This window comes from Oryctolagus cuniculus, chromosome 1 (assembly GCF_051225735.1).
Source record: "Oryctolagus cuniculus isolate XC-2025 breed Fujian yellow rabbit chromosome 1, ASM5122573v1, whole genome shotgun sequence".
NCBI lineage: Eukaryota > Metazoa > Chordata > Mammalia > Lagomorpha > Leporidae > Oryctolagus > Oryctolagus cuniculus.
In genome coordinates this window covers 231,497,761-231,519,422 of record NC_142867.1, presented here as the reverse complement: position 1 = coordinate 231,519,422, position 21,662 = coordinate 231,497,761, and the positions used below count along the sequence as shown (strand labels likewise).

Genomic DNA, 21,662 nt, shown 5'->3' with positions numbered 1-21,662 from the left:
GGGGCAAACCACGGGAGCTTTCTGGCCCAGAGTCATCAGGCGTCGACTGTGGCATAAGCAGAGCACCCGCGGGTGCGTCTGAGATGGCGCAGGGCGCGCACCTGCCCTAAATACTCGGGTTTTGCAAAGGTGACCTGGGGCTGAGGCAGCCGCCCTGGGCCTCCGCCCAGCTCCTGCCCGCAGCTGACCGGGGCCCCACCTCCGTCCGCAGAAGACCGTGCACTGCTTCAACGCGGAAGGGCTCGCCGTGCACCTGGGCCTCTACGTGAGCCCGCACTTCAGCCAGGCCTCCAGCACCATTGAGCTGGGACAGCAGGGTTTTGTGCAGGTACTGGCCGTGCCCCACACCTCCCGGCCTCCCCTCCCCCCTCTGCCCAGGAGAGCAGGAGCCAGCCGGCCCCGGTGCAGGGGGAGGCCGTGCGGTGCTCAGGGCACTGCTGGGAACGGGGCTCTGCACTCCTCACCGCTCCAGGTTTTCCCGATAGGTCCTGGCAGCACAAACTCTTCTCCTGGTTCATTTCAAGGGAGCCGAGGTGGGGGAGGCGAGGGCTCGCCTCCCGCCGTGCCTCACCCCCTTGCCCACCTGCGCAGGTGAGCTCGTCCCCGCCCCTCCCTGAGCTCGTACTCCAGCTGGACAGCTGCCGCCTGGACCTGGGCCCCGAGGCCGAGAACGTGGAGCTGATCCAGGGCCGGGCGCCCAAGGGGAGCTGCGTGAGCCTGCTGGCCCCGAGTCCCGACGGCCACCAGCGCTTCAGCTTCCTCCTCCGCAGCTACATGGTGCCCACGCCCACGGCCGGGACCCTCAGCTGCTCCGTCACTCTGCATCCCAAGAGCTGGTCCCAGGTGAGCGCAGCCTGGCCCAGCCCAGCTTCTGAGTGGGGTTTGCAGGCGTGGCCACCCAGGGCTGGGGGCGGGGGGCACAAGGGACCAGGTGGCAAGGGGCAGAGCTCCCACACTGCTCCCAGGGCCTCCAGCAGTGCTGGGAAACCATCCCGCTACAGCCAGAGGGGGTCCGCTGGCGCCCTCCCATGACCCAGCTCCCCCGGGACTGCCCAGGGCTCCCAGCCAGGGAGCTGGGCGGGGGGCTCAGAGCCCAGGCAGCGGGCTGGAAAGGCAGCGCCACACCTGTGCTCTGCCCCCCGCCCCCAGGAAATCCACAGGACCGTGTCCACTCGCCTCAGCATCGTCAGCCCCGACCTGTCTGGTGAGTCCCGCACCTGCTCCCCGGGCATCAGTGGCTGGGGTCAGAATGGGGGGCGCTGGACAGCGCGTGGGGAGGGGGCCCGGGAACACAGCATGGGGGAGCCCAGGGACAGCAGCCCTGGGAGGAGGGGCAAGAGAAGCCCCCCCTCCCCCGCACGCAGCTCCTACCCAGCAGGGGCCACGGCTGCATCTGGACAGAGCCCCTTTGTTCATGGCCACCCCGTGGAATGGGATTCTAGGCCCTGACTCCCTGTCCAGTGCTCCTCTGGGCCCCCCTGGCTATGGTTGCCCTTGCTAAGGGGCTGGGCCCTGGCCCTGAGGTGCCCTGGGTGGAGGCGGCCCCTTCTGCCCAGCGCCCTCCAGCCCAGGGTCACCTGCAGTGGGGGCTGTGGCGGGGGCCTCACCTACTGTCCAGAGCAGACCCAGGACCAAGAAATGGGGACCAATAGTCCCATTGCACAAATGGGAAGTCAGAGGCCTGTGGTCACATGTGGGCAGTGGGGAGTTTGGGAAGAACGAGGCCTGGGACAACCCAAGAGCAGAGCTGAGGAGCCCTGGCCGGCTGTGGGGCTGCAGGGCGGCCTGGCCTCTGGCCTCCTCTGTCTCTCGCATCCCACGCGTGCCCCTGAGGGTGCGTCTGGGGGAGCCGCGGGGAGCAGGGCGGGTCCCTTGGGCGGACAGTCAGGGTTTAGCATCAGATGAGGGTGTGAGGCACCCACTTGTGAAGTGAGGAGACCAAGGGCCAAGCCCTGGGGCCCGGGGCAGCACAGCAGGGCAGGGGCCAGGTGGGTGGTTGGCGCCACTGACCGCAGCCGGCCCCGCCCCTTCCTCAGGCAAAGGCCTTGTCCTGCCCGCCGTGCTGGGCATCACCTTCGGCGCCTTCCTCATCGGGGCCCTGCTCACCGCGGCGCTCTGGTGCATCTACTCGCACACGCGTGAGTATCCCGGGGCCCCCCACTCCCCGGGGGAGCCGCGCGAAGCCTCGGAGGGGGCGGGGAGCCTGGCTGGGGCCCTGACCGCCGCCCCCGCCCCCGCCCCCAGGTCCCCCCGGCAAGCGGGAGCCCGTGGTGGCGGTGGCTGCCCCGGCTTCCTCGGAGAGCAGCAGCACGAACCACAGCATCGGGAGCACGCAGAGCACCCCCTGCTCCACCAGCAGCATGGCCTAGTGCCGGGCCGAACGCGCCCCTCCCCGGGGCTGCCGCCGGTGGGGACGCCCGGCCCACGCCAGAGCCTTCAGACTCCCCGGCTGCAGGCTGCGGCTTCCTGGAACCACGGAGAGAGAGGCCGCTGCCCCGGCTGTCCACGTCGCTGTAGAAACCCAAGGCCCGACTTCCTGACCCCGGTCCTGCACTGAGCGGGCGGGGCGGGGCGGGAGCTGAGAACTGGAGACACGCCCGGCCCCGCCCACAGGCCCCGCCCCACCCAGCGATTGAAGGAGGGCCCAGCCCAGAGCCTCCTTGGACTGGCACAGCTGTGGTGCAGGAAGCAGAGGCCTCGGGGTGTCTGGCCTGGGAGCCCAGAGCGTGGCAAGAGCAGTGGGAGGGGGAGGGAGGGAGCCCGGCCCTCCCAGTGCCAGCCTGCGCATGGGGACCCCGCCCCGCCCCCGGGGCAGGCAGCAGATGGGGAGGGGCTCAGCTGCTTGCCCTGCACCCAGCCCTGTATATTCAGCCCCAATAAATCAGACCTTGAATCCAGCGTTGGCCAGGAGAAGGGGGAGGGGCCTGGCGGGTGAGGGCGGGGAAAGGCGCGGCAGGGGCTCGGGCAGGGCTGGGATGCAAGCAGCCCCCTCTGCCCCGCTCAGCACAGCCCCGGCTGCGGCAGGCACTGTGTCCGTCCGCGCTCTGGCTCTGGGGCCTGAACACAGGCCTTTGCGGCTCGGGCTTCCAACCCTGGACCTGCCCCCTTGTGGTTTACTGTGGGCAGGACCCCTGGCTTCTGTAAAATGGGTATAATTCTACCAGAAGTCCACAAAGCAGTGCCTGGTACGTGGCCACCGGAGGGAGGGAGAGACTTGTCCCAGGCCACACAGCCCCCACCCCCTCCACACACAATCCAGCTCCTGTACCACTCCACCCCCAGCCCCTGCTACCTGCTGAGCGGGCCAGAGGTCAAGAGCCGGTGAAAAGCTTTGCCAGTTCTTTATAAAAGTTAAAGGCTTTAATTCACTCAGCTATCTGGCCCCAGGGAGAACCAGACAGGGCCCCGTCCTTCCCCAGAAGGCACTGGGCGGAGGAAGTCTACCGCCTGGCAGCCAGCAGGACCTGGGCCTGGCCAGGCAGCTCCTGAGTAAGCTGGGCCGAGCTGGGGGACAGGAGGGCTGCCGCATGGGCGCTTCCCGGCCGGGAAGGGGGCCGAGGGGGGCCTCCTTGCCCCCAGCCTCAGCAGCAGTCAAAGGCACCAGGTGTCTGAGTTCGCGGGGAGAATGCAGGGCAGGCGTGGGGGTCCCCACCTCCAACCCCACGGCCTCGGCTACTGCGACAGGGAAGGGTCCAGCAGCTTCAGGACGCCACCCACCAGGTGCAAGCTGCCCGTGACCAGCACGTGGATGGCGGCGGCCTCGCGGAGCAGCCTGGTCTTGCTGCCAGCCACGGGGAAGGGGGGGCGGCCCCCTGGGGGGCTGGGGGGCTGGAAGACAGGGTCCCGGCCTTGGCTAATCCACTGCAAGGCGTGTGAGATGCAGCCGAAGACCAGGGAGGTGCTGCGGCCGGGGTGGGCCGGGGGCGGCGCCAGCAGCAGGGGCTCGGGCCCGGCGGGCTCAGGGCTGGGGGCGCTCCGGCCGCCGTCGTCCAGGCGGCTCCAGTGCTGCTGGTGTTCCAGGCAGCGGTGCAGCACCTGGTCCAGCGTCACCATGAAGTTCTGCTGGTCTGTGAGGGGCAGAGATGGGCAGGTCAGCGCGGGGCAGGCCGGGAGGGAGGCGGCAGGTGCGCTGAGAGCCCCCACCACGCGGCAGGCCCCTGGCGTGCATCATGGGAGCAGCCTCTCCTGGCACCGCCCACGGCCGGCGCTGGGGGGGGGCCCAGGCTCAGACAGGTCCTGAGGGCCGGAGCCGCGCAGCCCAGCTCCAGGATGCGGGCCCACTAAGCGCCACTTCCTGCCCTGGGTCACTGTCTTCCTCTGTGAAAGGCACGTCCGTCCCGCTGCAGTCCACCACCAAGCAGGCGTCAAGTATTTCTGAGGACGCTGGTAGAAATGCAGATTCCAGAACTTTCCCCAGACAGTCCGACACGGGGCCGAGGCTCTGTGTCTTTTTAAAAGCATCCACTGGCTCACTACCCTGACACTGGCAGCAGCTGCGTGTCCAGGGCCGGGAGCCAGAACCCAACCCAGGGCTCCCACGTGTGGGGCAGGAACCCAGTGGAGCCATCGCCACTGCCTCCCAGGGTGTGCGCTGGGAAGCAGCGGAGCTGGGACTGGCAGCCAGGCCCCCCGCATGGGATGCAGGCGTCCTCACCGCCTGGCTCAATGGCCGCCCTGTTTTACTTTAACTGACACACAGTATCAAACACGCGTGTGCAATACACTGTTGTCGCTCCCCCTCTTCCTGGAGGAACGACACAGGACCCTGCGCTGTTCTTTCGTCTGCTCGGCCCTCCCCGGGTTTGCTGCTGGTTCTTCCCGGGTTGGCTACCGACCCTTCCACCTCCGTGGAAGGGCGGTTCCCCCTGCCACTTTCCCCACTTCCGCGGGGGAGCGGCACACCGCCGGCCGGCTCTCTCGGGGGCTGCACAGGTGTTCCTTCAGATAGATGTTCCTGGTGCATGTTGTCTCTCTCCTCCTTTATAGTCCTCTTCCACCAATCCCAACTCGGCTGCCCACACGCCGAGTATGCTGCTCTCCTCCAATCAGGAGCAGGTCCTGCAGCTTGTCAAGTTGGTGAGAGGCAGCTGGGTAGAAGCTGTTGCTCCTCTCCCAGCGCCATATTGTGGGAGAGCAGATGCATAGAATAAGTCTTAATTCCAGTAACAGTCTAGTCCGAGTTGCTCCCCACACACTGTGACACTTCAATCGGGAGCTGTCATTTTTACAACACAAAACATGCCGATGGATGTTGATGTGATGAACCCTCCTCGGGGCCCGAGCCCCGCCAGCCCCAGGGACCACACCTGTCCCCTCTCACCTGCATCGCCGGAGAGCGACCTCTCGGTCAGGTTGGGGCAGAAGACGGCATAGTCAAATTGGCAGGGCTAGAGGCCGAGGGGATAGATGGGGCGTCAGAGCCCGGCCCTGGCCTCCCGCTCCCGTTCCTGCTGCCTCACCCCCACCCCCGTTAGCACCTCTTGCACAGACCGGGGAGCAGAGGCTGGGGAGAGGGGACACCTGCTGGGAGCTGGCCAGCCAGCGAGCGGCCCCCACGGCCAGGCGGGGGCTTTGCCTGCACAGCCGGGTGAGGTTCTGGCCAGCAAGTCTCAGCCTCCCGGCCTGTGAAATGGGACGGGACCCCTAAAAGCCCCTTCCAGCCCAAGGTGCCTCCATTTCCCCAAGGACCTGCACCCGCTTTATAGCAGACACCCACGGGCATCCCATTTTACAGACAGGCAAGCTGAGGCCCAGAGAACACGCTGATGCTCAGACGGGCATACACGGAGTCGAGAGCCTGGACCAGCCACTGCCACGTCGCCCTCCCTTTAAAATCCTGGGCTCGGCTCTAAGCCGGCAGGGGCCCCAGGGCGCTGGCTTAGGGCGATGCTTCCCAAGCCCAGTGCTTCTCCAATCCTTACTATGATCAGGGCAGCGGGCATGGCCCCATTTTACAGCTGGGCAAAGCAAGGCAGCGACAGGGGCAGCACAGCCACGAGCAGGGCTGCCCAGGCCACCCCAGGCCCCTCACCTGCAGCACCTTCAGCAGGGCCGCTGGGTCCCGGTCCCCGGTGGAGTTGAAGAGCAGCACTCGCACTTCAGGGCCACTGAGTCAGGGCCAGAGAGGGGTCACTCAGCGGCATCTCCCCTTTCCCTTCACCCCCGCCCCTCCCGCTCAAGGCAAGGCCCCGCCCCCGCCCAGGCCCCGCCCCACCACGCCCCCCGCCGCTGCCTGAGCTCACGTGCTCTGCCTCTCCTGGTGCCGCAGCGCTGCGAGGAACCACCGCACGCAGGCCTGCACGCTGCTGGTGGTGTGCGCACCGTCCAGGTACCAGGTGAGGGGCCCCCGACGCAACACCTGCGTGCGGCCCAGCCACTCCGTGTCCCGAAGCCCTGGCGCGGGGGCAAGGCGGTCCTCGGGCAGCAGCCACAGCCGGGAAGCCCTCCGAACCTCCTCCCACCCAGTCCTCAACCCTGAGCCCAGAGTCCAGAGCGCCCTCTCCAGGCAGGCCACGCCCCCAGCGCTCACGATAGGACCCGCCCACGAGCCTCCCACAGGCGCCAGCTAAGGACTGGGCTCTCCTGTCCCCTCATCTGCCGGAACCTTCCAGGCAACCCGGGCCTGGGCCGCCCTGGGCCCATCTGCCGGAGGGGTCTCACGGCACCAGCACCGGCTGGGTGCGGAAAGTCTGGGGGAGGCAAGCAGCAGCCGGCAGCCACCATCCCCAGGACCCCGTGGGTGGCTCAGGGTAGTGACAGTGACGGCGGTGTCACCGGCCCCACACCTGACGCTGACCCAGCTCTGGGCCGGAGCCTTGGAGATGTCACCCACACAACGCTCACGGCAGCCCTTGGTGCTGCCACCTCCGGGGCGGGTGGGGAAGCTGAGGCTCAGAGAGACGCGGGGACTCGGGGTCAGCAGGGTGACTGACCCTGAGTCCGCCCTGGGCGCCACCTGGGACTGTCCCGCCTCCCAAGCAGGAAAGCACAGGAACCCCCGCGGGCACTCCTGGGCAGGGCAGCCCCACTCACCATGGCGCATGCGGGCTGTGGGCTGGAACGCGGGCGCCAGGGGCAGCTGCCGCATGACGCTGGGCCTGGACGAAGCCGTCAGCTCCCCGACGTCTGTGGGGCGAGCGAGAGCCGGGGTGCTCAGCACCCGCCAGGAAGGCCCCCTCCCCGGCCCCCCCTCCCGGCCCGCCCACTCACCCTGGTGGTCTTGCTGCTGCAGCCAGCAGTGGGCCAGCTGCAAGGCCAAGGCGGCATTGGACCGTTGGTGCTCCCCCTCCAGCCCCAGGCTCAGCGGCGGCCCGCCGTCCTCCAAGGCTTCCAGTGGCGGGCACAGGTAGAGAGGACACTGCGGGCAGCCGGGCAGCAGCTGGCAGACGGCCCCTCCCCCATGCCCCCCAGCCCCCAGGAACCCACCTACCCTGCTCCCGGAGCCCAGGTGGCCCAGCTCCCTCACTAATCCACCTGCGTACCCTCCGGCCAGCGCGCGCCCTCTTCCAAGCTGACTCACCGAAATCTGCTGGGCTCGATCCCGCAGCACCGCCAGGGGCCCGTCCGGCTGCAGCACAGTGAAGGCCGGGACACCACGCTGCGCAGAGCCAGTGGGGCCTGAGACGGGGCTGCCGGGGGCCCCCCACCTGCCCCTCCGCAGGCCTCACGCTGTCGGGCCCCTGCCGCCACGCCCACTCAGCCTCCTGCCCCTCCCTTTGCAGCGGGGAAACTGGGAAGGGGCTCGAACTCGTCCGGGTCCCCAGCAGGGCCGGGGCCAAGACCCCAGGGCCAGGTCCAGGCCCCCGTGCGCCTCCCCGCGCCCAGCCTGCCAGGTCACCTTGAAGATGCCCCCCTTCTGCCAGGCAATCTTCTCCATCGTGTCCCCCAGGATGCTGGTGTGGTCCACGCCAAGCGAGGAGACGCCGCACACCACTGGCTTCCTGGAGAAGACCACAGGCCGTGTCCCCCTGCCCCGAGCCAGCAGGAGAGGCCTGGGCTCCCGGCGGCCACCTCACCTGATGATGTTGGTGCAGTCGTAGGCCCCGCCGATGCCCACTTCCACCACGGCCAGGTCCACCTGCAGGCGACCAGGGGGCGTGGCAGGGGCGTGGCAGTGCCTGGGGCCCACCCAGGAGCAGAGCGCCCACCTGTGCCTCCCACACAGGCCCAGGGGAGCCGGCACGCACCTTCTCTTGGAGGAACACGTGGAAGGCCATGAGCGTGAGGAAGCGGAAGTAGGCGGGCATGGAGACGTAGCTGCCATCCTGCGGCACAGGAATCCGTCAGGGCCCGTGTCCCCGCCGCCCCCTCCCCACGCGCCCAGCCAGCCCCGCCCTCTGCTCGCGGCACCTTGGTCTCCTCCAGCCGCTGGTAGAGGCGCCAGAAGTGCTTGGTGAACAGCTCGCGGCTGATGGGCTGCCCGTTGATGCGGATCCGCTCGCGCACCTGCACCAGGTGAGGGGAGCTGCCGGGAGACCTGCGGTTGTCAGGACCCCGGCCGAGCCCAGCCTGCAGCCTGAGCCGTCCGACCACGACCCGCCCCTGCTGAACGCCCTCCCGGGACCCCCGGTGCCCTCAGGCGAGTCCCCGCGGTTCCCTACGGACCCCCGAGCCCCGGCCTCTACCTCACCGCGCCCTGTGCCCAGCGGCTCTGGACTTGTCGGGGACCCTCCGCCTTCTGGCACCAGGCCTCGGCACCTGCCTCACCCCTCTTCCCTGGCTCACCTGACTCACTGCACAGGTCTCACCCGAGACAGCCCCTGCACTCCAAAAGGCAGAAGCAAGGCCCCTCGCGCGGGGCTGGTCTGGCACGGTCTCTGTGTCCCCGGGCTGTCCCATCACATGCCCGTCAGCCACTCCACTAACGTCTGCCCACAGCGTCCGTCCGTCCGTCAGCCCTCGACTTCAAGGTCCTCTCCTCTTCCTTCAGACTGCAGCCACAGGCCACACAGGCCTAGCAGGTGCTGGGGTCCTGATGCGGTCGTGTGTCCCCACGATGCGCCCGTCAACGGCGGGCCACCCACAGGACAGCGGTCCCGCAGGACTGCAAGCCCTGGGAGCGTTACTGCCCTCAGTTTGTTCAGGGCACCCCGTGGTGGCCACGTGATGACGAAACCAGCTAATGACACGCCTCTCAGCACGCGGCCCCACGGCTGGGTGACTCCTGACCACTTTGAATCCGCAAAGTCCGACTCCTGCCCTCCCTCTCTTTATTCCGAACAAACCACTGTTTAGGGAAAGATGTTGGCCTGCACTACCTTCGCCGGTTGGTCCGACGCGCAGAGGTGGCCCTCGGGACTGGCAAACAGAGAGGCAAAATCGTAGTGGCCCAAGGCCAGCGAGCAAACCCTGAGGAAGCAGCCATCGGGTTCATTCCTTGGTTTAGGGGGTGGCTGGGCTCCCCTAGGCCTGTGAGCCCTGGTGTCTGAGTGCCACCAACAGGGGGCGCGGCCTCCGAGGCCAAACCTTGGCGGAGACCCAGCCTGGGCCATGGGGAGGCCTCCGCCCCCTCACCTTGCGCCTTCACCGGCCAGAGCTCTGCTCCCGCGTGCAGACATCCACGCTGATAAAGACCCCTATGTGAGTTTCCAACTTGCACTTGGGATTGACCTGACTAAAGAGAGCCACTGACTACTCAGTGTAGTCGGGCTGCCCGCCTGCTGTGCCCTTCATTATGAAGACGAAACTGCCATGGACGGCCAACACAGGGTGCCCACTACGTGTGCTGCGTGAACGGACCGTGCCCAGACAGACAGAGCACGTGCGTGCGGCTGACCCCCGGGGTGACCCTGGCCCTGAGGGGCTGGCTGGTCTCCCCTCCCAGTACCTAAAGAAGCCCGTCTTCAGCCCATAGTTTCGGAGGATGCGTTCAGTGAAGGCACAGGTAGAGCCCTAGGAAGAAAAGGCGCCGTCGGCACAGGCCCCGCCTCCTCGGCCCTCTCGGCCCCGCCCCCGTGGGTCCTGGCCCTCACCTTCCCCTTGGTCCCGGTGACGTGGATGATGTTCAGGCGGTCGAGGTCCTCCACCTGGACAGACAGGTAAGACCCCACCTGTCACGGGACCTCAGGCCAGGGCGGGGGTGGCCACAGCCCTCCCCAGCTTACCTGCAGGCCGCTCCGTGCCAGGTACAGCTCCATGGCTTCCAGCTGTGTCTGGGGGTCCCCGCGTTGGCGCTTCGCCTGCTCCAGGTAGCTGGCGTTGGTCTGCAGGGTGTTGAGCATGCGCACGGCATCCTGACAACCACAGTTCCCGAGCAAGGGTTAGCGCCCCCTAAGGGTCCGCAGGGACACGGGCGCCCGGCCGGCACCGGCCACGCCAGGGCACCAGGTCTGCTGCACTGGCCGTGTTTGCGCAGCCTACGGGTTAGCAGTGGCAGCAGAGACAGAAGTGGCGCCCTGCCAGCTCTGGCAAAGACAGCAGCCTGGGGCCCTTCGCCCCACCCAGGGAGTGCCGCGCAGAGAACACGGAGGGAGCCGGAGGGAGCCGCGCTTCCTGCTCCTTCCAGGGGGAACCCACGGGGCGGGGCCAGGTGCACACCAGGCTGGGGGCTCAGGACTCTGGAATTCCTCACGTTCTCACCCAAACTGCAAAGAGGGGGAGGCTCAAAGGGAGGGTGGGCCTGGGCCACAGCCTCAGGAGGTCCCCACTGGTGTGGGGACACTGGCATGGGGACACTGGCCCGGGGACACTGGCATGGGGACACTGGCCCGGGGACACTGGCGTGGGGACACTGGCCCGGGGACACTGGTGTGGGGACACTGGCCCGGGGACACTGGCGAGGGGACACTGGCCCGGGGACACTGGCGCGGAGACACTGGGTGGCGCGGGGACACTGGCGCGGGGACACTGGGTCCACACTGGCGCGGGGACACTGGGTCCACACTGGCACAGGGACACTGGGTCCACACTGGCGTGGGGACACTGGGTCCACACTGGTGTGGGGACACTGGCCCGGGGACACTGGCGAGGGGACACTGGCCCGGGGACACTGGCGCGGGGACACTGGCGCGGGGACACTGGTGCAGGGAGTGGCAGTGCCGCTGGCCTGCCTGGGTCAGGTTCTGGCAACTGGCACGGCACCCGTACTGATTTTCTGGTTTCCAGATTCGGGGGCCCTCCACTGCCCCCCTAATTCTGACACTTGATCATCAACCTTCTTTTTTAAAAACAGAACCTCCACAGCACCTGGTTTATTGTTTTTTTTCTTTTTATTTGAAAAGGAGAGAGGGACAGAGACACAGACCGCGCGCGTTCCACCCGCTAATTCACTCCACAAATGGCTGCAACAACCCAGCCCGGGTCCCGGCTGGAGCCAGGAGCCCAGAACTCCACCCGAGCCTGCCACGTGGGTGGCAGGAACCCAAGGACTTGGGCGTCTTCTGCTGCCTCCCGGGGTGAGCTTTCGGCAGGAAGCTGGCACTGCAACGGGGGTCGGGACTCGAACCCAGGCCCTCGGGATGCAGGCGTCCCAAGCAGTCTTAGCCCCCGCCCATCTTCTGAATCCGCGAAACCACCCCAGAGCCACCCGCGTGGGTCGACCGAGCCCAACTTCGGGATCCCTTCCGTCCTGCCTCCCCGGAGGGTCTCCGCGACCACCGGAACTCCGCACCTGCTGACCCCAGGCTCCAACCGCCAAGGGCCCCTTCCCACTGCAACGCGGGGCACCAAGCCTCAGAACCCCCAGCCCCGGCGGCCCGAGCTCCACTTCCTGGTCCGCGTCCCGTCTCCACCCCTCCCCTCCCGCGACCCCCGCCCTCGACCCCTGCTCCTCCCACCCCGCGGCTGCAGGGCCCCGGATGCGGCGCGGCTCAGGCCCGGCCCAGATGTCACGTCGCGACCTCCCGCCGGCCCCGCCGGGTACCTGATACTCCATGCCCGGCTCCTGGGGAGCCGGCCGCGCGCTCAACTCCCGCCGCGCTGCGACCTCTGTGGTTGCACCGCGAGCAGAAACCGCTGCGAGAGCCAGGGCGGCGCGCAGGTGTCTCCGCGCCCACGACATAGTCCCGGCGCAGGCCGCGGCACGCTGGGCCCACACGGGAGACGCCCCGCCCCGGCACGCCCCGGCACGCCCCCCTCGGGACGCGCCCCCGCCGCCCACCAATCAGCGCCGCGCCAGCCGCTCTCCCGCACCAATAAGACCCCGGCGCCTTGCGCTGGGGGCCATCTTGGTGAGGGCAGACCCCGCGCTGGCCGGCGGCTTCGCCCATGTTGGTGAGGGCTGTGGTCCTAGCGGGCGGCCTCTCTCTCACAGGCGCACGCGCCACTTTGGAAGACTGGGCCGCGCGTCCCAAAATACCCAGGCCCAGTCAGCAGCTCGCAACCCCTGCGCCAGGCTGGAACCAGCTCAGAGCTCCGATAGAATGACAGGGCTTTGCCGATGTCATCGGATCCTGGCTCGGCGGAGCACCAACTTTACGCGGAGACCTCTGCCCTCAGGAACCCGACAGCCAGAACCAGTCACCTACACTCTCGGGTCCCCTGACCGGCCCTGAGCAGCCTGGGACGGCCGCCTGGGGGAGGCGGCATCCGGGCCGAGTCCCGCAGGGTAGGGGAGGCAGGGCGAACAGAGGCGTGTGAGAAGCCGGAGACGCAGGCTCGCGGGGCAGCGGGTTGGCCCACTCTGGGGACCCCCACCCCGCACCCTATGCGGGACTGCGGGTTCGAGTCCCTGCGCTTCTGACCCGGCCAGCTCCCTGGGAGGCAGCAGAGGACGGCCCGAGTACCTGGGTCCTGAGAGACCCTGACGGAGTTCCTGGCTCCTGGCTGCAGCGTGGCTCAGCCCGGGGCTTTGCGGGGATTCGAGGCTAGAACAGTGGATGGCAGATCCTGATTTCTCGCTCTCTCTCGCTCGCTCTGCCTTTTCTTTTTCAAAGAATTGTTGGGGCCGGCGCTGTGGTAGCAGGTAAAGCCGCCGCCTGCAGTGCCGGCATCCCGTGTGGGCGCCACTTCCAGTCCCGGCTGCTCCACTTCCGATCCAGCTCTCTGCTGTGACCTGGGAAAGCAGTGGAGGATGCCCAAGCCCTTGGGCCCCTGCACCCACGTGGGAGACCAGGAAGAAGCTCCTGGCTCCTGGCTTCGGATCTGTGCAGCTCCGGCCATTGCAGCCAATTGGGGAGTGAACCAGGGATGGGAGACCTCTCTCTCTCTCTCTCTCTCTCTCTCTCTCTCTCTCTCCTCTCTCTGTGTAACTCTGCCTTTCAAATAAATAAATCTTAAAAAATAAAAGAATTGTTTATTTGAAAGGCAGAGTTACAGAGAGAGAAGGAGAAAAGAAAGGTGCATTCCCAAATGGCCGTAACAGCTGGGTGGAGCTGGACCAGGCCAAAGCTGGGAGCCAGGAACTCCGCCTGGGGCTCCCATGCTCCCACGCGGGAGGCAGGGGCCCATGGACTTGGGCCATCTTCCCTGCTTCCCCAGGGGCATTAGCAGGGAGCTGGGTGGGTAGCGGAGCAGCCGGGACTAGAATCAAGGCTCACACGGGATGCTGGTGGGCGTGGCCGGCAACGGCTCAGTAGCCTGCACCTCTGCGCAGGCGCCAGCTCTGCCTTTCAAATAAGTAACTCTTTCTAAAGCATTGGATGGAAACAGTGGCTATCGGGAGGGGTGCGGTCAGAGGGCCCCTCCTGCCCTTGCTGTGGGGAGGGCTGAGCTGGGGCCCGAGTTGGGGTGGGCTGGGCCCCCACCCCGGCTTGTCTGCGAGCCTTCAGAAGGTTCCCAACTCTGTTGCCTGGGAATGGTGAAAGACACCCTGGGACAGCAGGGGGTGGCAGCGAGGGGAGGGGCCCAGCAGGCGGCAGCCCTGGGGAGACCCCTCCTTCAAAGCCAGGTCGAGCCAGGCCTTGGGACCTGAGAGGCTGGGGGAGCTCCCCGCCCCTCCCAGCTTGCGCCCTGGGGGCAGTTCGTGAGATAATTGGGGTTAGAGGTCCTGTGGGTCTTGGTTGCCTTCTTTCGTGGCTGGGCTTCTCCTCTCGTAATCTAATGGCTGGGCAAGCAAGGTGATGAGACTCAACGTTTGGCCACGCCCCCAGGGCTCCTCCCGTAATCCTGTCCACAGCCGCTGTCCTGTGAGATTCCGTGAACCTGAATCAGGGCACACCTGGACTTCTACAGGGTCTTGCTGATGCAGTCAGCAATATTTCCTGCACCTTTTTTTTTTCTTTGCAAAGCAGAATAATAGAGAGACAGAGAGCTGGAGAGATCTTCCATCCGCTGGTTCACTCCCCCAAATGGCCAAAAGGTCCAGGGCTGGGCCAGGCTTCAGCCAAGAACTCCATCCAGTTCCCCCCGTGGGTGAAGGGGCCCAGCACTCGGGCCATCCTCCACCCCCTCCCCAGGCGCATTAGTAGAAACCTGGATTGGAAGCGGAGCAGTTGGCACTCGAACCGGCACTTCATTATGGGGATGTGAGCATTGCAAGCCACCATCTAACCCAGTGCACCCCAAGCCTGGCCCCTATTTATTTTCGCATCTTTTTAAAGATTTATTTATTTATTTCAAAGACAGATTTACAGAGAGAGAGGTCTTCCATCCGCTGGTTCACTTCCCAGTTGGCCACAATGGCCAGCGCTGCGCTGATCCAAAGCCAGGAGCCAGGAGCTTCCTCCAGGTCTCCACATGGGTACAGGGGCCTAAGGACTTGGGCCATCTTCCACTGCTTTCCCAGGTCATAGCAGAGAGAGAGCTGGATCAGAAGCGGAGCAGCCAGGACTAGAATCGGCGCCCATATGGGATGCCGGCACTGCAGGCGGTGGCTTTACCCACTGTGCCACAGCGCCGGCCCTTTTTTTTTTTTTTTTTTGACAGGCAGAGTGGACAGTGAGAGAGAGAGACAGAGAGAAAGGTCTTCCTTTGCCATTGGTTCACCCTCCAATGGCCGCCGCGGCCGGCGCGCGGCGGCCGGCGCACCGCGCTGATCCGATGGCAGGAGCCAGGAGCCAGGTGCTTTTCCTGGTCTCCCATGGGGTGCAGGGCCCAAGCACCTGGGCCATCCTCCACTGCACTCCCTGGCCACAGCAGAGAGCTGGCCTGGAAGAGGGGCAACCGGGACAGAATCCGGCGCCCCGACCGGGACTAGAACCCGGTGTGCGGGCGCCGCTAGGCGGAGGATTAGCCTAGTGAGCCACGGCGCCTCTCTTACTCAAAAGCCAGTCTCTGGCCGCCTGCTGGACATCAGCTTAGCAAACACCAGGGTGCCTCACAAACTTCGTGGAAAATGGAATTAAAAGATACATTTACTTTGGTGTGAAAAAAGCTTAGAATCCCTGTATAGTTTTTCATAATACACATTCCTGTGAGCTTCTGAAAGACCCCTGGTACTCGCTCATGGATTTGCAATTTTTTTGCACGAAAATAGACACTCTTATCCCCACTTCCCATGAGTTTTTGAAGGACTTTCGTTCTTTTTTTTTTTTTTAAGATTTTTATTTATTTACTTGAGAGGCAGAATTACAGACAGTGAGAGGCAGAGACAGAGAGAAAGGTCTTCCTTCCATTGGTTCACCCCCTTAATGTCTGCTACGGCTAGCGCTGCGCTGATCCAAAGCCAGAAGCCAGGTGCTTCCTCCTGGTCTCCCATGGGGTGCAGGGCCCAAGCACCTGGGCCATCCTCCACTGCCTTCCCGGGCCACAGCAGAGAGCTGGACTGGAAGAGGAGCAACCAGGACAGAATCCGGCGCTCACATGGGATACCGGCGCTGCAGGCGGAGGATTAAGCTAGTGCGCCATGGCGCCAGCCCCAGCACTCCCGTTCTTAAGTAGCACCTCTCGGGACAGACACCGCTCGGCATGCACGGATACAGGTGCTCCTTCAGGCCGGGCACAGCCGGGCGACACAGGCCCCTGTCATCAGCATCTCCGTTTCCCAGGTGAGCAAGCAGGCACAAAGGAGAAAGCACGCGCTCCAGTCGCAACGCCAAGACTTGAACTCTAGGGGCCAACATTGTCGGTGTTTCCATCCCGGCTGCTCCACTTCTAATCCAGCTCCCTGCTAATGCACCTGGGAAAGCAGCAGAGGATGGCCCAAGTCCTTGGGCCCTTGCACCCACGTGGGAGACGGGGAAGAGGCTCCTGGCTCTGGCCTGGCACAGCCCTGCCTGTTGCAATCATCTGGGGAGTGAACCAGCGGATGGAAGATCTCCGTCTCTCTTCCCGTCTCGCTCTGTAACTTTTCAAATAAATATATATATTTTTTAAATAAAGCACTTTGCGTCTCACAGGTATCACATGCAGCTCTACCCTCTTTAGGGCGAGTGTGTGCTTGTCCTTAGCACCACTGGCGGCCTGGGCCACTCCTCCTAGCAGGGGGGCCAGGCAGGACGCCCTCCCCTCCCCGAGCACTGACGTCCAGGGAGCTCTCCCTGCGGCTGTCACGGGCCCTCTGGGACGCCGGGAGCCCACGGTCCTGAGCACCTGCCCTGGTGAGGGAGAGGCCTCCGCCCCAGCTGCAGGGAGAAATGGACGGACGGACTCGGAGGAAGGGAACAGCACAGGAGACGCCAGGCTGCCGGATTGCGGACCGTGACAGGTGCCGGCCCGGCCCTGCTGACTCGGGGGCGTCAGGGACCCCATGCACAAGCACCCGACTGAGGGCGGAGAAGTGGGGCAGAATGGACTCCTCTTCCCCCGCGGCGGAGCTCATCACCCGGGGCTGGCGCTTGGCCTGGCGAAAATGTCTGCACCCCGGGGAGAAGGTTCCCAGTCCCCATTACTCCCGGGGGGCCTGCACTGAACTGCACCCCGGGGTGAGGGTTCCCAGTCCCCACCACTCCCGGGGGGCCTGTGCTGAACTGCACCCCGGGGTGAGGGTTCCCAGTCCCCACCACTCCCGGGGGGCCTGTGCTGAACTGCACCCCGGGGTGAGGGTTCCCAGTCCCCACCACTCCCGGGGGGCCTGTGCTGAACTGCACCCCGGGGTGAGGGTTCCCAGTCCCCATTACTCCTGGGGGGCCTGCGCTGAACTGCACCCCGGGGTGAGGGTTCCCAGTCCCCACCACTCCCGGGGGACCTGCGCTGAACTGCTGGCTCCTGGCCCAGTCGCTGAGCTGTGAACACCTGTGGTGTGCATTTGGGATCCCCACCCCCCCAGCTAAAAAAGGTACTCCTCCTTTTCTCCTTCGTCTTAAAAGTCTAATGACGGGCCGGCGCTGCAGCTCACTAGGCTAATCCTCCGCCTTGCGGCGCTGGCACACCGGGTTCTAGTCCCGGTCGGGGCGCCGGATTCTGTCCCGGTTGCCCCTCTTCCAGGCCAGCTCTCTGCTGTGGCCCGGGAGTGCAGTGGAGGATGGCCCAAGTGCTTGGGCCCTGCACCCCATGGGAGACCAGGAGAAGCACCTGGCTCCTGCCATCGGATCAGTGCGGTGCGCTGGCCGCAGCACACCGGCCACGGCGGCCATTGGAGGGTGAACCAACGGCAAAGGAAGACCTTTCTCTCTGTCTCTCTCTCTCACTGTCCACTCTGCCTGTCAAAAAAAAAAAAAAAAAAAAAAAGTCTAATGACGTTGGATGGCTGAAACACCGTGCCGTTCAAAGAGCCGAAGGCATAGCAAGGGGACGACAGAAGCCTCCCTCCCTGGGGGCTCAGGCCGACACTTCGGACCCCACTCCCCAAAGCCCTGGCTACAAGCAGATATGTGTGGGTTCCCCTTTCGTGCGCAGACGCCGGGCAGGTGTGAGGCCCCACTGCGCTTTTCCTCGGGCCTTTATATCCAGGACCTCACTGCCCAGACACACAGCTGCCCCATTGGCACGTCGGCTTTTGCCCTTTTTGGAGCTGCGTAGTACTCCACAGAGCGAGGCACCACGGTGGGGCCGGCCAGTGTCTGCGGCCAGGTGTCAAGGTTGTTTCCAATGTTTTGCCATCGCGAGTGATGTTGCAATGGGAGCACCTTGCCTCATCGTCTCCCACGCATGACTACGTGCAACACAGAAGTTCCCAGAAGTGCATGTGCTGGGGCAGAGTGGTGAGCACGTGACATCTCGTAACTGCAGCCCCATTGTCCCGGGGAGGGGCCGTTCCCCCTCACATCGCCCTCGCACACACTGAGCGGGGGGAGACCTGCCCGTCGGGTGGATGGGAGGTTACAGTCCCGGGGTCTCCAAGAGGGGCTGCCGCTTCTTCTTACACCTGAAAGGTATTTGCATTTCCTCCGTAGCCCACCTGCCCCTCCCTTATCTATTTACTTTTATTGATTTGAAAGGCAGAGAGAGGGAGAGAGATCTTCTGTAGACCGATCCACGCCCCCAAATGCCCACCACAGCGAGGGCAGGGCCAGGCTGAAGCCAGGAGGCGGGAAGCTCCATCTGGGTCTCCCACGTGGGTGGCAGGGCCGGCACTGCTGCCTCCCAGGGTGCGCAGGAAACGGGAACTGGGAGCAGAGCCAGGATTCGAACCCGGGGCTCTGATCTGGGAAGTGGGCGATGTGAGCGGGAGCTTAGCCCCTGGGCCAAACGCCCGCACCACTGCTGCTTCGCACCTGCGAATCCACAGGTGTCCGTAGAAGGAGCTAGAGAAAACCACAGAGCAGATGCCCAGACACCTGCATCGCACACCTGAAGAGGGAGCCTTGACCTTGGAGCCACCCGGAAGGAGGCCGGTTCTTGTCCTGGCGGGGAGGGGGTGGCCAGCAAGGGGGCCAACGTCCATCCATGTGGGTCGGATCTGCAGGTGCGTGAGGCGGGGGAGGGGTGCTGAGGCCCATGGGCCACGGAGGGACCCTGCTTTAACCACAGCCTCCCGAGGGGAGAGGATATCATTCATTCACTCCACTCATTCGCTCAGTGCGAAACTCCCTCCGTGGCAGACCCTGGGCTGCACTGGCGACACCGGGGAGCAGATTGCAAGGGGACACAAGGAAAGGAACTCACAGTAGGCATATCTGTAAGCCCTGGCCAGAGACACCCTCCTTGCTGTAGCCGGGTGGGGGGCCCAGAGACGGCCGGGAACAGCATGGGATCACACAGTGGCTCTGCGAAGGCGCGGGGTTGGGCCTACACCCCGACCCCCTGCCCGCCTCTTCGTGCCCCTGGGATTAGCGCATCCATGTGGCCATGCCCCGCCTGCTGCCTGGGACACCCTCCCCCAGGGGCGGCCCCTTTGCTCCCCAACGGGTTGGTTTTTCGTGGACATTCAGAAGTGTGCTGTGGTCAGCCTGCGGTCTCTCAGGAGGGGGGGACACTCATGGCGCGGGGGACAAGGCTGATGTCACCCTCATTTCTCCTCTGCCACCGCCTGCACCTTCTCCCCACCTTCCTCTGGGCAGGGCCCGGGCTGTGCCCCTCCCCCAGGGGGTCTCCTGCTGTCCCGGGCCTGCCATGCTGGCTGCCTTCCAAACGGCCCTGTTGGCCAAGCGGCAGCCCCGGTGGGGCGCGCAGCCTTCGGGATGTCTGCAGGCATGGTGACAGCCACACCCACAGCGCCTGCGCCCTGGGTCTCCCTGAGCCTGCTCCACCCCGGGCTCACTCCCCAAGTGCCCCCAGCAGTCGGGCAGGGCCCGGCCAGGGACTCCATCCGGGTCTCCCACATGGGTGGCTGGGGCCCCAAGCACTTGGGTCATCTTCCGCTGCTTTCCCAGGCACATTAGTATGGAACTGGATCAGAAGTGGAGCAGCCGGGACTCGAACCGGTGCTTACATGGGATGCTGCTGGGGGCGCCTTAGCCCACTGCACCACGACGCCAGCACGAGCTTCACTGGGTCATTTTTTAAAGAAAGTCAGATCTTGCCTCTCTCCTGCTGAAAAGCCTCCGGTGGGTTCCCACTGCACTTGGGATGAAATCCAGCCTCACCATCACCCCCAGCCCCACTGGCCAGGCTCACGCCCACCCTGGCTGAAGTCCACACTCAGCAAGCCCTTTGCCCTGTAGCTGTCCGTGTAACCCTCGGGGTGGCCTCCGGAGTGCCGGGACTGTCCTCAGTGGCACAGGGAGGTCACGCAGCCAGCCAGAGGCTACACAGCCAGTGCACGACACAACCTCGGTGCCTTTGCCCTACTGTTCCCTCTGCGTGGAATGTCCTTTCCCCAAGGGTTCACGTGACCGACTTCCGGTCACGCCAGGACTCTGCCCAAATGTCACGCTGTTGCCACATTTTTCTCAACCATCCGCCCGCGCCCCCCGCGCCCCACTAGAATCTCCAGCCACGTGACTGCATCGCCATTTGAAAAGAATTGCTTTTTAAAGAAGGGTGCTGGGAGCCAGGATGTAAAAAGACCCGGGAGAGGAAACACCCCTGTGAGCGAGGCGGTGTGGACATGGGGCTGTTTCCTTACAGTCATTACAATCCCAAACCCAGGCCGGAAGTTGCTCCCTGACACGGATTGGCTCTGGGCGGAGAGACTGCAGGTGACTTTGACCTCCCCTGTGTTTATTTGTGGTTAGAAACTTTTCCCTCGGGAACCTGCATGTGCCGGACGGTTAACCTAACCGGCTCTGGCTGCACTGGGGGCTCAGGGCTGGGCCTGGCCGGGAGCCGGGCGTGGAGCTGGGCGGGGCGTCTGCTCAACTCAGAGACACTGTGCTACGGATTTTCCAAGGGAAAATGTGGACTTTTTCTTCCCCCTACTTTGTTAGCTGAGTCCCATTTCACAGGCCAGAGCGCTGAGGGCCGGGGAGGAGTCCCCTGGGAAGGGCCCCAGCCAGCCAGCGCAGGCCCACACTGGGTACCGGGATTACTGGGGCTAGGGAGACAGCCCTGGCAGGCCTGGACAGGGACCTCGGCCACTCAGCCCCACCCCTGCCCCACGGGGGAGGTTCTGCTCCAGATCCATTCCCCAGGGAGCCCACGGGAGCCCCAGGCTCTGCACCACCAGGCTCCGCCCCCAGGCGCCTGGCGAGGTGACTAAGGTCATCAGATCCGTGGGGCTCAGGCCTCGAGCTGGCTAACGTGGGGGGGGGGGCTGTGAAGCACCCACACCCCAGCTCCCCCACGCAGATACCTGTGCCCCGACTCCCCAAATGGCTCACACGTGCCCTTGGGCACGGCACTCAGCCCTCAGGGGTCCTGGTCTCCAAGGTGAGGGGCCTGGCTGACCGCGAAGGGGTCACTCTTCCCCAACCCTGGCAGGGCTTCTGTCTGTCTGTCTGTCTGTCGGGAGGGGATGCTGGCCCACTGGAAGTAAGGGAGTGGCTCTGCTGCTTCCTTATCAGACCAGCCCCCCACCACTACTCAGCCCTCCCCCCCCCTCCACTCCCGCCAGTTCAGGGAGGCCGCAGCTGTCCCACGCCCAGGGCTGCAGCGGCTGAGGGTGTGCTGGGCCCAGGGCAGAAGAGGCCCCGCACCTGAGCTGGCTTCAGAGGCCTCCCAGCCGCCTCATCCCCCACTCCTCTCTCACCTGCCCCTCCAGAATGTGCAATGCAGGGCTGTGAGGCGGGGTCCCCTGAGCCGTCGCAGCTCCAGGGCAAGTCTGTCGGATGGTGCCCACCCCAAGCGAGGGGTCACAGCTACGCTCACTGCTCCTGAGGGAGCCTACAGGCAGGCAGGGCCCCCACCCCAGGTCACCGCCCCCCTACCTGGAAGGAGGCAGTGGGGGCTGAGGGTGGACGTCCGGCCGGGCCCTGCTGCTCCATGGTCGCTGCCACCAGGGCTTCTGCACCACTGGCCCGGAGGTGGCCGGGCACCTGGCACCTGTCATCCCTCGGCCTCCCGGGTGGGGCACCAAGTGACTCCCA

General features: G+C 65.3%; 2 protein-coding genes across 4 annotated transcripts in view; one reads left to right on the top strand and one right to left on the bottom strand.

The window, feature by feature from the left end:
• The window catches only part of ENG (endoglin), a 27,126-nt gene extending 24,229 nt beyond the window's left edge, over nt 1-2,897 (top strand). Inside the window, exons 11-15 of the mRNA XM_070057159.2 lie at nt 212-328; nt 592-843; nt 1,150-1,204; nt 2,037-2,138; nt 2,245-2,897. Of these exons, the coding sequence (XP_069913260.2) occupies nt 212-328; nt 592-843; nt 1,150-1,204; nt 2,037-2,138; nt 2,245-2,369 (651 nt within the window). The 3' untranslated portion in view covers nt 2,370-2,897. The remainder of the gene's footprint in view (nt 1-211; nt 329-591; nt 844-1,149; nt 1,205-2,036; nt 2,139-2,244) is intronic.
• FPGS (folylpolyglutamate synthase) lies at nt 2,260-21,662 on the bottom strand. 3 transcript variants are annotated; one of them, XM_070057164.2, is made up of 15 exons: nt 21,504-21,662; nt 10,104-10,232; nt 9,972-10,025; nt 9,827-9,891; nt 8,350-8,464; nt 8,187-8,264; nt 8,016-8,077; nt 7,838-7,940; nt 7,520-7,597; nt 7,210-7,357; nt 7,033-7,125; nt 6,243-6,393; nt 6,032-6,107; nt 5,321-5,387; nt 2,260-4,067 (listed from the first exon to the last, which is right to left on the bottom strand). In XM_070057164.2, the coding sequence occupies exons 1-15, from the start codon at nt 21,558-21,560 to the stop codon at nt 3,673-3,675; spliced, it is 1,671 nt and encodes a 556-aa protein (XP_069913265.2). In that variant the 5' UTR covers nt 21,561-21,662; the 3' UTR covers nt 2,260-3,672. The 3 variants fall into 3 exon arrangements, with proteins under 3 accessions (XP_069913265.2, XP_051694501.3, XP_089176495.1); XM_051838541.3 differs by lacking the exon at nt 21,504-21,662 and adding an exon at nt 11,861-12,057; XM_089320369.1 differs by lacking the exon at nt 2,260-4,067 and adding an exon at nt 4,074-5,215.